This window comes from Salmo salar, chromosome 20, assembly GCF_965601325.2.
Source record: "Salmo salar chromosome 20, fSalSal1, whole genome shotgun sequence".
Classification (NCBI taxonomy): domain Eukaryota; kingdom Metazoa; phylum Chordata; class Actinopteri; order Salmoniformes; family Salmonidae; genus Salmo; species Salmo salar.
Window position 1 is genome coordinate 55,743,684 of NC_138310.1, and position 17,624 is coordinate 55,761,307.

The 17,624-nt window shown below is 41.2% G+C and overlaps 1 protein-coding gene across 3 annotated transcripts in view; it reads left to right on the forward strand.

Moving 5' to 3' along the window:
• The first annotated feature begins 11,667 nt into the window (after positions 1-11,667).
• LOC106580871 (tyrosine-protein kinase BAZ1B) overlaps positions 11,668-17,624 on the forward strand; it is a 35,560-nt gene continuing 29,603 nt past the window's right edge. The window contains exons 1-5 of one of the 3 annotated variants that reach the window (XM_014162387.3): positions 11,668-11,919; positions 13,577-13,696; positions 15,112-15,228; positions 16,086-16,230; positions 16,430-16,646. In XM_014162387.3, coding sequence (XP_014017862.1) covers positions 13,578-13,696; positions 15,112-15,228; positions 16,086-16,230; positions 16,430-16,646 — 598 coding nt within the window. In that variant the 5' untranslated portion in view covers positions 11,668-11,919; position 13,577. Of the gene's footprint in view, positions 11,920-12,631; positions 13,697-15,111; positions 15,229-16,085; positions 16,231-16,429; positions 16,647-17,624 lie in introns of those variants that run through there. The other 2 variants (XM_014162385.3, XM_014162386.3) reach the window with 2 other exon arrangements.

The following is a 17,624-nucleotide window of genomic DNA, read 5'->3' on the forward strand; positions in this document are numbered from 1 at the left end:
AGAAATATTTAATTGCTTGTTATTGAATGTAAGGGATAGTTCACTCAAAATAAAACTAAGTGGATTATAGGGGAATAAGGTGACTTTTCAAAATTGTAATGCATACAATGTCCTCAGACAGGGACACTGAATCTAAATGCAACGGGACATTATGTAAAAATAAATTTACTTTTCTCTTTCTAGAAGGGGCCCAACAATGTCAATATATTTGACAGTTATGGAGGTGCCCAGCCCACCCAAGCAATAGAGCAGTGGTTCCCAACCTTTTCGGTTACTGTACCACCAAATGAATTTTGCTCTGCCAGGAGTATCCCTGAAGTACCCCCATATGTGCATTTTACCAGTAGGCCTATGGTCTCATGAGTCTTCTCAAGTACCCCCTGTGGAAAGGCCAAGTACCCCCAGGGGTCCTAGTCTCCTGGTTGGGAACCACTGCAATAGAGCCCCACAGCGGATGCATCATAAAACCTAGCGGTCAAACAGGGAAATATTTCCCCAACTTTTTTTTCACAATTTTTTCCATAGGGCATTTTAGAACCACTTCAAACAAGGTCTGTGTCTCATGTAGGCTTTCCCTGGTGTGACGTTTTGATAACCATGTAAACTCTGTCAGACAAGGTGACTTTTAACAATATATTTGGCTCTATTTTCTCTCCGATTCAAAAATGCTAATTAGCATCAAAGTAGACATGCAAGACTACAAGCTCCTGCACTTCATTTCTTGCTGACACCTTTGCTGTCAGCTAGCTAGCTACTAGCAACCTTGATCCAAAACAAAATATATATTGAACATTTTAATTTACTGTTCCATATTTTATATAACTAATATTTGTTGTCTTATTTATGCATCTGGTCTTGTGTCGTGTACAGAATACTATTCTAGTAGCAGTCAGATATTTACAATGTGCCATGAATACTAGGCAATTTTTTTGCAAAGAAGCTAGCTAGCCAGCTACGTAAATGAATACTAGCAACATACCCTTATTTTACAAGATCCTCTTCTCCTTCAGCCAGTGGAGGTCTATATTTAATCCCTTAACATTTCTGCCAACTATATGAACGAGGAGAAATCTATTTCAATTCATGGTGTCAGAATGCACTGCTGTATTAAAGCAATTCAGAACTAACAGCGAGATTAATTAATTGCAGAATGTATACATAATCATGAATGAATAAGCAAATTTGTTTGACAAGAATGCACCTAGTCACCCATCAATCACGTCAAACAACTGAACAACAATTACATTGTTTTAAAGAAATGAACAATGCATACATAAGCCTTTTATACATAACATATAAACATCTTACTTAAAGTAAACATTAAACAATTTATTAATCAATGCCACAACCCTGGGACATCGAAGATCACCATATGAATGAGTATTACTATCAGAGAGCACACAGATTCTTCTGCTTTTCCATTTTAGAAATTAGACCAGCAAAAATAACACAACGTTAAAGAGCGTATTGGGATTTTTGGTGGGTGAGAAACAACTGGATGCGTAAGGTAGGTTTATTATAAAATACTAGGTCAACTCCGGCAGAATGAGAAACAAAACAAGGAATCCATGCCTAAACACAGCTATATCAACATCCTTCTTGTCAATGGAATGTTGCTGCTGTCAATTGTGAGCAGAATATTCACCACTGCATTCAGTCTGAACCCCTGAATTAGCAGGACAGAATTACACAGGTGAAAAAAGGTAACAAAAACAGTACACAACACTTTTAAACCTTTTTTTTTTATAAATAGTTTTTTTTTATTGAATATTTAAAACGTACAATATACTTCAAGGGAAGCAGCTCAACAACTACATAACATTAGTCATCTAACAGACTCCCATCCAGAACGACACACAGAAGCAACCAGGGTCAATGGCCAGCTCAAGGGCACGTCGACAGATCTTCCACAAAGTCAAAAACGGGGACCCGAACCAACGATCCATCAGCCACCGGCCCAAGTTCTCAACCGCCGTCCAAGATCCCCCTCCCCACAGTTACCCAAGAGCTGCCCCGCAACCATCCGAGACCCCCCCCTCCTCCGAGAAAATACAATTTTAAAATAATAATAATTCCATCCCCCCTCCCCAATAACCAGGAAAAAGAACAAAAGAGAAATAAGAGAAAGACAAAGGAAAAACAGAAAACAATGCAAAAAGAAAAGACATCAAGGACAACAAAAAATCATAACAGCAAGGCAAACTGAATATGTTTGAGTGCATGTATGGCACTATTCACATGTGTGTGTGTCCATGTATGTGCACATGTGTGCATTTGAATGAGAGTGTGTATATGCATGTGTACAAACACCTGCACGGCATCAGCTTCAGGCAAACGGGCATTAGCTGTAAAAACCCTGCCCCTCAGTGTCATTCAAACTTACTTTTTGTTATGTTTTATTTGGACTTTTTACACTTCTATCTTTGACCGCCATTCTATCCCCCGCCCAGCAACTCCACTCCCACTTGTTTCCAATTCCACATCCTAACCCTCAGCTTCCCTCAGCCCATCCCACCTATCTCTGCTGGCCACTTTTAAACATGTTACTTTGTCTAGATTTTATCAAATCAGGAGAAGAACAAGTTAAGGAAGCAGCATAGGGAAAATGGGTGAAGGTAGGGTGGGTTTATAGAGATAAGATGGAGAGTTCCAAAATGTTCAAAGTTGAGGGACCACGGGGCATAAAAGGCAGTGTGGAATAAGGGGTAGCTAGAGGAATGGTTGGCCATGGAATAAACATTTAACTTGCTTGTCATGGTGCTGGTGTGTTTCTGCACCCCTTCTAAGTCATTGTCACAAATATCCGGCCCATGTCCGGTCATACTCGGGGTTTCAGCGTGTCCCTCAACGTCATTCAAATTGTGAACATCGAGTGTCTGTGAATCATAACATTAAAGTTATCGGGATTTGACTTTAACATTAATCTGAAGACTGTTATTTATCTAATTAACTAACTATGCTTAATTGTTACCCAATTCAATGAATCATGTAACAATTAACTCATTAGGATCTGGGGCACCACGAGAGCAGTTCTTTAAAGAGTTACCATCTCCCGACTTAAACTCTAAAAGGTCTTTACCAATCACATCTGTAAACAGTCAAGTTATTAATCATAACCTCGTATCATATCATCATTCTGAACAGTCGTAACCTCCTTGAATCTGCAAAAACCAGAACCTTATGATTCAGTACTACACAAATTGGTTAAATTATTGATTTACTAGCTAATTAAATGGGAACACAGGATAAACACATACACTCTGCACCGGTTATTGACTGGAGACTTATTACTCTGAAAACAGGTCCCTAGCGGAATGACAACAACATGGATGGTTGTTAAAGAAGAGATGGAGAGAGAGGGACAGAGACACTTAACATTGCCACATTCAGAAGCTTCTCTCACCTACAGTAACCATTGTCGTGACTTTACTTTCATTAATCTGATGACTGTTATTTATTTAATCAACTAACTACGTTTAATTGTTACCCAATTAAATTAATCATGCAACAATTAACTCATTAGGATTTGTGGCACCACGGAAGAGGTTGTTTAAAGAGTTACCATCTCCTGAATTAAACTCTAAAGGTCTTTACCTATCACATCCATTAAACAGTCTACGTATTAATCATTACCTCTTATCATATCATCATTCTGAACAGTCGTAACCTCATGCATCTGGAAAAAAACAGCCTCACTCATGATTCAATACTACACAAATTGGTTTAATTATTTATTTACTAGCTAACTAAATAATAACACAGACTAAAAATACACCCTTTACATGAGACAAAGGTCCCTAGTGGACTGACAAAATATGGCGGCTTATACACAACAAACGAAGAAGGGTGGGGAGGAGAGAGAGAGAGAAAAAGGGACACTTATCATGGATACATTTTACAACTATTCTCACATTAATCATATATTTTGCACACGAACCACTACCTGTTTGGAATATGAAATCTGTCACGACTCCCGCCAAAGTTGGTCCCTCTCCTTATACGGGCGGTGTTCGGCGGTCGACGTCACCGGTCTTCTAGCCATCGCCGCTCCACCTTTTGTTTTCCATTTGTTTTGTCTTGTTTTCCCGCACACCTGGTTCACATTCCCTCATCAGACTGAATGTATATTACCCTCTGTTTCCCCCATGTCTGTGTGTGGAAATGTTTGTTGTTACGTGTATGTGCACGTCAGACTGGTTTGTGCCGGGTTATGTCAACCCATATTTTTTTTGTGTTCTTAGTGCTGTGTGTGTTTGTTCGCCATAATAAAGGGCTCCGTTTGCTACCCAATTCTGCTCTCCTGCGCCTGACTTCCCTGCAGCCAGTTATGCATACGTTACAAAATCATTAATGTATTTACATGTGAGTGCCTTTGTTCGCCATTTATCTCTGTCGGAACCAGGCCTTCTTAGGAAGGATGTGGGTTGGCCTTTCAGCAGCACGCTTGCAAGGCTCTGATTGTCCGAAATGGTCCGGATCCGTCTCTTCTACTGTTCTTCACTCTGGAAGATAGCTTTGGTGATGAGCAAGATTCCCATTGGTGATGAGCATAGTAGGATAGTCTCACTTAGATTCGCTTTTCTCGATATATGACTTAGGACAGCTAATCAGTTGTACCAGTGATTGTCTGAGGTGAGCATCTCGCCTCTTCCTAATCGTGTTGATAGTCAGGATTTAAACCACTTTAGACGTGGGTTGCAACTCCCCGTCTTTCCTGGTCTAATGTTAATTTCGTTATCAGGCCTTTTTATGCACTCTGACCGAAGGGGACGGCTCCTTCTGACTGACACACTCTCCAACCTCACTCGGGGCATGGCTACCTACTTATGCACAGTTTATAGGAGATAGATTCTCTTATACCTCCTAAAATCACATTCAAATTTTAACAAAAATACTTTCATCATTTATCATATTATATGCACTGTAAGGGTGTTTAACTGGCGGCAGAGAAGTCAGACGCAGGAGAGAAATAACTGTTTCCAACGGCGCATTTTATTTACAAAAACCCACCGGAAAACATAATAATAAAAATCAATGGGTAACATAACCCGACGCACACCAGTACAGACATACACTTACAATAAACAATCACCGACAAGGACATGAGGGGAAACAGGGTTAAATACACAACATGTAATTGATGGGATTGGAACCAGGTGTGATGGAAGACAAGACAAAACCAATGGAAAATGAAAAATGGATCAGTGATGGCTAGAAGGTCGGTGACGTCAACCGCCGAACACCGCCCGAACAAGGAGGGAACAACTTCGGCGGAAGTTGTGACATGCACAATGTATTGGATGGAAACTTGACAGATGAAGGGGATATGCTTTCCAAGTTACAGGATTCCGTCCATACAGTTTTTAATGACATCACAAAATGAAAAACAATATTACATTTCTTTTCCATAGCTCCCCACTGAGCATTCCCCACATTGTTATGTTAGAAATATTGTTCCTGTATTCAATTTTGACCATGTGAGAGTTTAGGCGGGAAAACTGTCTGTGAAGATGCTTCTTTGAAGATAGGCTAGCCAGCCGTATCTATGGTTCCCCAGTGAGGTGATGAGAGTAGCGTAATATGATGGTTTGAGCAGAGTAACAGGTTGGTCCTACTTAAATTCGCTTTTGAAGATACTTAACTTAGGACAGCTAATCAGCCGGTCCAGTGATTTTCCGGGAGGTGAGTTTATTGTCTCCACCTCGACTTGATATTCAAAGTTAAAACCATTTTGAACACGCAGCTGCAGCTTCACGCTTTTCTGGTCCCATGTGTTAATTCATAACCCATCATTTATACCTTTTGCATGAAACTGGCGGTTCTGGCATGCTGGCATGCTCCGTGACCTCACTCCGGGACGGTGTGCAAAGTTATGGAAACAATTCTCTATTATAATTTTTTCTAATCACATCCCTCTCTTAACAAAAACACTTTCATAATTTTCCATATTACATGCACAACCCATAGTATGGAAACTTCATCCATGTAGTGGGCATACTTTCCAAGTTACAGTATTTCCTTTATAACATTTTTAATGACATCACAAAATAACAAACCAAATGACATTAGTGTTCTATAGATCGCCTCTGACCATTCCTCACATTCTACGTTAGAAATATTGTCCAGTATTTTCCTTCCCCCTTCCTTCCCCTTATTCATTGCAAACCTGATCTGACCGATTTAGATTCTCATGGTCAGTCATGACAAAGACGATGAGTGATCACATGATTTCCACCAATTGAGCCATGCACAATACAACTTAAGTATTGAGGACATAATTTTGTTGACAACCTGGTGGTTTATACTATGTCTACTGTGTGTGAATGATGGAAGAGTCTTACCCCGGATGTAGTTCTATTTCAGTGTGTGTGGTCACTTAGGCCTGCACATCCACCAGTACTGGGACCATTGGAGACTTGAGATGCTTGCTCTCAGAGTGCTGCTTGAACGTCTTCGGGTTTGTATTGTGGCAAACCTCTTCAAAGTTAGGAGCGTTTGTCACAAATTAAGTGGGAAACTGTCACCAAAGTCAGCCCAGAATGAAAGTTCTTTCGAACATGACAGTACCTGTGTGTTTGTTTCGCTGTCCTGGTCCACCCAGGCCGCAGGTAAGGTCAAGGATAGCAGGGTTCGGTACACAAATCTGGTTCTCGGTAGGTCCAGGTCTAAACGCCAACAGGTAAGTCCAAAACAGTCCAGCTCGTACACGGTAAATCCAGCCAATGTAGATTGTCTCTTTCTCTATGGTTCATAGATCCTTCCCGCCCTCTCTCTCTCTTCCTGGTTTTTCTTGACCTTTTATCTGTGGGTTGGCTCCACCTTCTGAGTGTTCCCCTTGCTTCTGGGAATTGTAGTTTTGGCAGTCGGCCATTTTGTGATCTGTAGTTCTGATCGGGGTGGCCATTTTAGTGATCGGGCAGAGCCGTTTATTAGTTCTGCCCTCACATATCTGCCATTTATCACTCTACCCCCTTCTTTGCCACAGTATTTACTCTATAAAGGTCAAGTACAAAATGGAGGAAGTTAACAATCTGTGGCTTAGATTGAATTCAGTTGACACAAATGATAAACTAAGCAATATGATGCAACAAACTACTACACATATAAAAGACTGTCCCACACAGGCCAGTACAATAGCCTACACATAGAGAGTAACCTAAAAGCACATACAGTACCAACCAATACTACTCACCCAACTGACAAGGCAGGTGTGGACCAGTGCTGCCTTGGCTGCAGTCTTCTGGTCCATAGCTACTCCGTGCTTCTTAGCAGCGGCTGCATTGCTATCAGTAAACAAGTTCAACTGTACCCATAGTACAGAATATTGACTTAAATGGGTGGACAGCTCCAGATACAAATGGCAGGAGTGTGTATAAGTTTCTTGTATAAGCTTTTTATAAGCATTATTTTTGATTATTTAAGTCAGGTGTTAGAGCTGGGCTGGGACAAAACCCTTCACACACTCCTGCTCTTCAGGACTTCCTGCAATGACTGAAACAGACCAAAGCAGGAGCACAGTGTTCCAGGTTGAAACAGCTTACCTAGTTGAGAGGTAATAAGACTCAGGCACACCCATTGGTTCTGGAATAGAAAAGGTGCAAATAAGGTTTGCAATTTGGTATCAATAACATGACAGTAGTTCTATCTAAAGAAACTAACATGAATACCAATTAATTTAAAACCCACCATAGCAGGCAGGACTAAATAATGTTACATAACCTTGCCTACTAGCTATACTAATGATCTGCTTTCCAGAGGGTAACAGCAAACATATCAATTCCTTCCTGTAGTAAAGTAAGCACACTGTTGACTCAAGAGCGCATGATAATAAGTCCATCTCTGAAACCTCTCAAAAAGCCAGACCAAAATCAGTGATGTAAAGTACTTAAGTAAAAATACTTGAAAGGGGTATCTGTACTTTCCTTTACTATTTAACATTTTGACTACTTTTACTTCACTACATTCCTAAATAAAATAATATACTTTTTACTCCATATATTTTCCCTGACACCCAAAATGACTTGATACGTACATTTTGAATGCTCATCAAGAGAACATATCTGGTCATCCCTTCTTCCTCTGATCTAGAGGACTCACTAAACACATGCTTCATTTGTAAATTATGTTTGAGTGTTGAAGTGTGCCCCTGGCTATCCATAAATGTTTTTTTTTTATTAATATAAGGAATTTGAAACTATTTATACTTTTATAAGTATATTTAAGTAATTACATTTACTTTTGATACTTAAGTATATTTAAAACCAAATACTTTTACTGGGTGACTTTCACTTTTACTTGAGTCATTTTCTATTAAGGTATATTTACTTTTACTCAAGTATGACATTTTGGTACTTTTCCACCACTGACCAAAATAATACAGCAAGCTAGGGCAGCTACAAGTCAAGTAGTAATGAAGTAGGTTACCCACCCCTCACCCACAGACACAAAAACATACTCTCAAGAACGCCTAGTGTCACCATCTAAGTTATATTGATAAAAGCAAAGAGTATGGATATACTGACAAAATACACGTCTCTCCACCCTGACAATGGGAGTCATTGTCCACAAAGCGGCACAATGGGCTGTCTCAGCTCCCGCCTATCCTTTCTTTGGATTGGTGGATACATCTCATTATTGTAATGTTTTTTTTAATTTTTGATGAGGGTTGTTGACGTCTACCGCCAGTATTCAATGGAGAGAAATGCTATGCTACTAGCCTCATGACATGAAAATGCATAGTCATCTCGAGACAACTCTGATATAAAGTATTTTGTCTCACAAAGTACACTATCAGTACACTCGTAACATCTTAAGCATTACAAAACTTATATCAGATCAAATAAACCTCACGTAGAAAATAAGCCATTCATTTTTTTGTTGAGCAAATTTGACACTCTGTCATTGACCTCCATACAAAAACTTTGTGCTTAGTGGTCAAAACAAAAAAACAAAAACAACTCTCTCTTCCTCTTCCTCTCTGATAAAAGTCGCCTTGTCTGAGAGAGATTTACACAGTTATCAAAACGTCACGTCAGTGTAAGCCTACACGAAACACAGCCCTTATTTGAAGTGTTTCTAAAATCGATTGGAACCATTTCCGTGTTTGACCGCTAGGTTTTATGAGTATTATGACATACTTGGGTTCTCTATTCAAATCCTGATTATGGTACTTACACTGTAGATACAACATTATTACATTATTTACAGTGGTTGATGGAATTTTATAGTATGGTAGCAGCTGCTATCTACATTCTGCTACAGTACAATATATTTTTTAATTTGATGACATTTAAAAAATATTCAAAGTGTCTGGGTCTTAAATAGTACTAGAGTGCCATCTGCATACACCATCGACATTGGCTGTGTTCGAGAGCATCAAGACCATGATGTAGCATAGGTAAATTGTAACTGACCGACTGATCTACAAATAATACTAAGCAGTTATTTAGGATGCAAGCCAGGTGATTTGTAGATCAGGCAATCTCGACTTGACTTTAAAGTCGGCTGTAATAGAGCTCGCCAGCTTGTAGTCCTAAAACCCGGAAATGAGCTACCTCTGGTTCATTCAGCCATCCCTACAGGAAAAATGAATGGGAAAATAATATGGTTTTGGAATAAATGTCAGAAAATAAGATTGGAAGTTAACATAGGGTCAAGAGACATTACACATTTTGTTCTATGACATAATAGCAGTCAGTTGAAATGACCTTTATGAATTATGAAGCCTTTATATTTTTTAAATTACAGAAATTCTTCAAAATTCACAAAAAGTGACGTTAGCTGATGAAGATGATCTCATAGATCAAAATATATAAGATCTCCTAAGCCTGTGTTTACCACAGACCTTACAGAGAGAAATAGTAATGGCTTCTTTTCGTACGCACTAACTCCGCCATGGTTCGTTGGACAAAGCCTATGAGGAAAACAAATGGCGTTTTTGTAGGATTTTTGTATTAACGCTGAAAATAAGGTATGTGGTAAACACAGGCTTAGAAGATCTCATACATTTTGTCCTATGGGATAATCTTCATCAGCTAATGTCACTTTCTGTGAATTCTGAAGAAATTATGTAATAATAAAAATCACATAAAGTCTTTACAATTCATGTTAACTGAATGCTATTATCTCACAGAACAAAACATATAAGATCTCAAGACAAAGGAGATGATTGTGGACTACAGGAAAAAGAGGATCGAGCATGCCCCCATTCTCATCGACGGGGCTGCAGTGGAGCAGGTTGAGAGCTTCAAGTTCCTTGGTGTCCACATCACCAACAAACTAACATGGTCCAAGCACACCAAGACAGTTATGAAGAGGGCCCGACTGTCACACCCTGATCTCTTTCACCTGTCCTTGTGATTGTCTCCACCCCTTCCAGGTGTCGCTTGTTTTCCCCCGTGTATTTTTCCCTGTGTTCCCTGTCTCTCTGTGCCAGTTTGTCTTGTATGTCCGGGTCAACCAGCATGTTTTTCCCGTGCTCCTGCCTTTTCTATTCTCTTTTTGCTAGTCCTCCCGGTTTTGACCCGTGCCTTTTTCTGGACTCTGTACCCACCTGCCTGACCATTCTGCCTGCCTTGACCTCGAGCATGCCTGCCACTCTGTACCTCCTGGATTCTGAACTGGTTTTGACCTTTTGCCTCTCCACGAGCATTCAATTGCCTACCCCTTTTTGGATCTATAAACATCTAAGACTCCAACCATCTGCCTCCTGCGTCTGGGTCTCGCCTTGTGCCCTGATAACAACAAAACCTATTCCCTCTCAGGAGACTGAAAAGATTTGGCATGGGTCCTCAGATCCTCAGCAGCACAATCGAGAGCATCCTGACTGGTTGCATCACTGTATGGCAACTGCTTGGCCTCCGACCGCAAGGCACTATAGAGGGTAATGCGAACGGCCCAGTACATCACTGGGGCCAAGCTTCCTGCCATCCAGGACCACTATACCAGCCGGTGTCAGAGGAAGGCTCTAAAAATTGTCAAAGACTCCAGCCAACCTAGTTATAGACTGTTCTCTCTGCTACCGCACGGAAAGCAGTACCGGAGTCTAGGTCCAAGAGGCTTCTAAACTGCTTTTACCCCCATGCCATAAGACTCCTGAACACCTAATCAAATGGCTACCCAGACTATTTGCATTGCCCACCCCCAGCCCCGTTTACACCACTGCTACTCTCTGTTGTTATTATCTACGCATATTCACGTACATGTACATATTACCACAACTAACCAGTGCCCCTCGCACATTGACTCTGTACCAGTACCCCCTGTATATAGTCTCGCTATTGTTGCTCTCTAATTACTTGTTACTTTTATTTCTTATTGTTATTTGTATTTTTTAAAACTGTATTGTTGGTTAGGGGCTCATAAGTAAGAATTCCCCTGTAAGGTCTACACCTGTTGTATTCGGCGCATGTGACTAATACAATTTGATTTCATTTGAAACCTGTGTTAACCTCAGACATCATTTTCGTATTTATTCCATTTTTTTCACCATTCATTTTTCCCATAGGGATGGCTGAACCAAAGATGGTTTAGTATAAAGATATGTAGAAACTGCTTCTCCAATATAAATCCCTATTCACGCTTGTAGGCGATGTCATGGCGATGTTGGCTTGCTAAGCTCATGCGCAGAAACACGTCATCGGATGTAACGTTCGTATCGCGCCAAACTGCGCATGTGCAGGCCGTCAAATCAAAGACTCTTCTAATATGACGTTGTTTTTGCCGAAAATTAAAACTTGTTAGTTTGTCACTTTCACGAGGTGGGAGTAATAACATGTTCAGCTACTTAAGGCATTGTGCCTTTACATTTCAAGAAAATTAACAACTAAGGAATGATTTTCCACTTCACTCATTCCCTAAACCCCGGTCTGCCGAGTCTTCATCGCTAGAGTTCCCGAATGTTGGCTGAACAAACCAAAGGTAAATCATTTCCGGGTTTAGGACTACAACGATTTTTTAAAATAACTAACCCAAGATAGACCACAGCCTGACGTTTCAAATTGAAACAAATGATTCATAGTGGGCAGAACAAGCAAAGAGGAGGGCAGAGCCAAGCACGAGCTAGCGAGATTACTCACTGCTTGACCATTTCATTTTCTTGCAGCCCACGTTGCTAAACCCCGCCCCTAATAGGATATAAGTGCTCGGTCAGGTAGTGACAAATTAACAATTAAAATCAATAAATCGCGTGTCCAAAATGACTTGTCATTTGAAATAATTATGAAACTGGCTCCATGACGTTTCATTCCGGAGGAGGGTACCATGTTGTCTCTATTGTTTCCAACCGTATTTCAAAGATTGTTATGAATAAACCAAGACAGACCACAGCCTGTCGTTTCAAACGGGAACAAATGAGTCATAGTGTGAAGAACAAGCAAGGTGGGCACGATCTAGAGATCCTATTGGCGCGTTGTAGTTTCGTTTGCATATTTCTGGGAATCAACGCCTACTCAGTGATGTGCAAGTGCGCAATAACTCAATTCGCCTTTGTACTCCTTCTAACCAACGCAAGCGGATGCTTCACATTTATACATCCGGTGAAATATCTGCCTCCTTGTTCTATTTGTGATAGAACTCGCCAGTTTGTAGTCACAGATAGAACAAGGCGACAGATATTTCACCGAGTGTGAAGCATCCGGTTGGCGTTTCCACTGGAGAAGATGGGGCGGGATGGATTTTGGCCGACATTATGTTAATTTTCTCACCGATGAAACATCTAATCTCAATACAGTTTTCTATGGCCAAAACTAAAATATGTTACGAACAGAGTGGACTAGGTTTAGTAGATTTGACCCTTTGCCAAAGTTTATTCAAAAAATGGCGTTGTTTAGAAGGAGTGCAAGGGCGAAGTGAGTTACGGAAATATGCAAACACATGCTAGAACACGCCAATAGGATCGCTCTTTGTGAGACCAATCGAAAGAGAGAGGGGCGGGATAAATCTATACGACGCTATTTGCTGCCGGGGAAACTGAGTTTTGGGGTTGTGCAGAATTTTGCCGGGCGGGAACTCCCGCCATTTTTTCAACCCAGGTGTTAACCTCTTGCATATTTCTATTAAGTTGTTACAACCCTTTACTATTATTGTAACAACTTCAACTTTCAAGGACGGAAACTGCGAGTCAAAAAAATCGCTCCTTTAGAAGCGGCCTAGTCTTTGGAGAACGGAGTGTAGAGGGAACCTCCGCTGTTGCCGCGAGTTCGAGAATCCTGTCAGCTCGCCTCTCCATCCTCCTTTAGGACTAGCTAGCATAAGTTTATCCGTATAGCCTACCCGAAGAGTCCATTATCAGTTCACACTTTTAAACAGCTGTTTTTGACGAGTTCGTGTTGATAAACAATGACACAACTACCAGCGAACAGAACAAGGATGCGATTTGACTGCTAGCAAGAAGTGCTGTGTTATTGTTTTGTAACGAGGATTTAGCCGACTAGCTAGTTAGCTTGCTACACGTTGAATGCTCCTGGAATATTTTTGGATACTTGACTACATGCTAAGGCCATATTGTCATATTTTGCGTAGTTTTGTACTAGGAGTTTTATTTTAAAAGACGTCATCGCTGCCGTTTCGTACTCAGGATGGCACCACTGCTGGGCCGGAAACCCTACCCGCTGATTAAGCCGCTAGCCGAGCCGCCAGGCCCAGAGGAGGACGTCTACATCATCGAACACACCAAGGAGGCCTTCAGGAACAAAGAGTATCCTTTCACAATATGGCAAAGCCGACTCAGTTCGCCAGCTAGCTGACTATCAAAGCACAACCATTATGCACACTAATTGGGACATCGCGTTTTGTCAGTGTTTTAAAATGTTATTCACCTTCTGATGTTTAATAACTAAATACTGTAGCTATGTTGGATTTGTTGTGCTTCTTTTGGGATTGTTGTCCCTGTCTTTGTCGTAATATGAACACACGGTGTTATGTCGTAGCCAAAGTTGTGCTCTCTTTTTAAAATTAGCTAACTAGACAACCAGTAGCTAAGTGAACTACTACTTTTATTTGAGAATAGTACTATCCAGCTATCTATCGAGCTGATTTATGCCTAACTGGTTTGGGTAATTCGCAAGATCTGTTTAAGTTTGTTATGGCGCGTTTGTTAGCATAGATAGCTAACTTTACAGAGTAGACCGAAGAGCAAGCAACTAACTACAGACAGAAAACGTCACAGATTACATCACGTCGGTTCTGACACTAGCTCATGATCAAATCGGTCGGATTTTGACATGCAGATACAATTGGCAAGTTTGACTTGTTGGAAATACAACGGTTGTTATGAATGTAAGAAAAAGCAAACGTCTTTGTGCCATGAATCACTTTCCAATCAAGTGTAGCCGGTGTAGGCTGCCTGGCATGCCCGATTGATATTAAACATGCATCGTTCAGGTTGCTCAACTGTGTAGTAACAATGCAGTTCAATGCATTGTTTTGAGGTCCCCTAGCCCTACTACCAATAGTTACAGAAGTTTTTTGGTACCCCACGTGTGAGTTCGAGATAATGTATTGCTCCTGGAGGCTGCATAACTCAGTAGGCCATCACCACTTTTTGTGTCTCAAGTCTAAAGGTACAGTACAATAACCTTATTTGTTAAGCAGCAAATTGAGCCATCTATAAGCAAAACCTAATACTACTATCCCAGTGTACAGCATCATCAATCCAAAACGTTTGTGCTCTGCATTTTGTCAGTAAGTGTAATATAATGGGTGAAGTTTGTACTGCTTAACATCTAGCTAGCCTATAGCCATTGGGGTTAATGATGCCAAAGTCATAATGATATCGGGACATGACTTAACACATTGCTTAGCCTCTACAGACAGGAACATGGTTAGATTTAGTTTCAGCTGGAGTACAGTGTTTCTGGGTATTACCCTGCACTTTGGCTCTGTTATGAAAGGATCCTGAATATATGCGTCACACTCAGACTTTTAATTATTGAGATCAATTGCTGCTAACATGATTAATTAATTATGAGTCAGGGGTCTCTGGGTTTACTGTAGAGCTAACTGAGTCAAGTGACTAAGCGGATGTTCCTATCCTGTATCCTAGTACTCATACTATGAGACTATGATAATTTTAAGGTAATATATGTTGTTATCCTGATGAGATGGCTACAGAGAGTATGAGGCGCGCCTGCAGAGGTACGCCGAACGCATCTGGACATGCAAGAGTACCGGCAGCAACCAGCTCACACACAAGGAGGCCTGGGAGGAGGAGCAAGAAGTCACTGAACTGTGAGTAACAAGCAAGTCTAGCTTGAGTGACATTACAACAGAAATGCTCTGTTTCAAAATAAATATAAATTGTCATTACATACAGAGGCTAAAAAGATCTGTAACACACACTGCTCACTGTCTCCGGTTGAAGGTCACGTGATTGAGTCATCCTTGAATCCAGTGATGGCGAGAATGCCTTCATTTTATTTAATGAAAAGAGGGTGCAAAATAAGTCTGTGGCCTGGTCCAGAAACAGCCCTTAGCACTTAACGCCCCCTAGGCACTTGTGTCCATCTGAAGGGTTTGGATTAGGGAATGTTTATAGACAAGGTCTAGGTTCTCTCGTTTGATAAGTTTCAGGACACTGTGTCCAGGTTGGCTGTACTGTGGGAGGGAGTGAAAGTTGAGTTCCGTGTGTACACAAATGACCGCAGTGCCACAGCCAGTGCTCCACCAGCACCCTCGGCGCAAGCCATGCAGGATCAGCAACCATATTTAAAGATGTCTATTTATACTATGCAGGGAAGCCTGGGTTTGAATTTGCTTCCCCTGCTGGAGAAGTGGTTGTGTACACTGTGTACAGATAGGATGGGCATTGGTGGTTCCAGCATTCCACTTCATTGAGGTGTTACCATTTGTATTTATTCCTCGGCTCGGACTGCTGCGTGCATGTTTATGAATTACAGAAAGCATTTGCAGGTGACCCGAATAGTGCAAATGGCAATAGCCATACAAAGCCACCATCTGTCAAAATGAATTGCATGAATGTGTACCAATAAACCCAAATCAGTTAGCATAAGAAGACTGTTTATTGCTGCCATTTTCAATTGAGTTTTAGATAAATGAGATGTTTGACATGAGTGTCTTATGTCCAGGCTTCAGGAGGAATACCCACTATGGTTTGAGAAGCCCGTCCTGGAGATGGTTCATCACAACACGGTCTCCCTGGACAAGCTGGTGGACCAGGCCTGGGTGGAGATCCTCACCAAGTATGCCGTAGATGAAGAGTGCGACTTTCTGGTGAGGTTATTTTTTATTTTGGTCGAATGCTGTGAATGTTTGTTTTCATGTAGTGAGATAGTAGTCAATGAAGGTGGAAGAAATGCTTTTCATGGAAAATATGTTGATTAAAAAAACGCCCAATTGTACACATTTTTGCACGTTATTGATCTGAAAACTCTTTTTACCCCCCTTCCCCAATTCCTTCTGTGGTTTTTAGGTGGGGAAGGAAAAGAGTTTGCGCGTTAAGGTCGTGAAGATACACCCCCTTGAAGGGAACGCTGAGGGGGAGACGTCGGAGAAGAAGCTAGAGGGAGCCTGCGACTCTCCTTCCAGCGACAAGGAGAATGCCAGCCAGGAGAACCAGAAGAAGGAACAACAGCTGCCCAGAGAGGAGAGCCCCAGGGAGACCAGGGAAAGCAGGCGAGAGAGCCTCAGTGAGTACAACACATTTGGGTCATGTTGTGCTAACAAATTATATTATTTGATTTTGGATAACCTGCACCAAAATTCTAACATAGTAGGGGTGTAAACGTTTAAACGAAATTGGGAGCCTTAACGTTAAGAAAAATCCCTAACAGCTAAAACAATGTCCCTACAACATTTTTATGACAGTGCACTTATCACAAAACATATTATTTTCTGTGTTATAGCCTTAACTAGACGTTAGGCTATAAAGGCCTGGGGAACATTTTTTTAAAGGTAGACTCAGCGATATGAAGTGAATGCAGAAAGGAAACAACATAGTGGGTCAACTTGCACTTCAACGCTCTTAGTTGTTGTCTAAGACTACTTCTCTGCTGTTTTGGTGCCCTGGCTACCATGCTGTGAACAGCGTGAATCGAGCCCATGTGCAGTGACTGAGGGCAACATGTTGCATTGTGCTCATCTCTATCCTAGCCTATTCATTGATAGGCCCTGTATTATGGAAGTTGCGAGATATTGCAAGCCAAGAAATTGTGAACTACAGCATTCCGTTGCGAGATCCAGATTTTGATTGCCGGTAGTTAGGCATAGTGCATGGTTCTGACTCTGCCTGCCTGGTGCCTGACCTGCCTATACTGTGCCCCTCCCCTCTGTCTCCTCCGTTCCAAAAATACTGAATCTTAGGAGTCAATTCCTAGCGGAATCTAATCTTGACACTGCGAAATGTGAGTCAACGTGCAAGGAATTGTCGTTAAGTTGGAAAAAATGGCAGAGGCAAGCGACGGCAGCGTAGTCGTCTATGGCAATACGTTGAAAAGTTAAATGAGAAGGAAATGTAGAATTGAGGTACGGTAATGGTGGTTCAGGTGCAATGCTTAACCATCTGAAAGGGATGCACAGTGAGACCCAAGCCATTGCTGGCAGCAGCACAGCTTCTTCATTGTGAAATGTATGATTTTTTTTTTCATGGTTTTAAACAGAAAACCGCC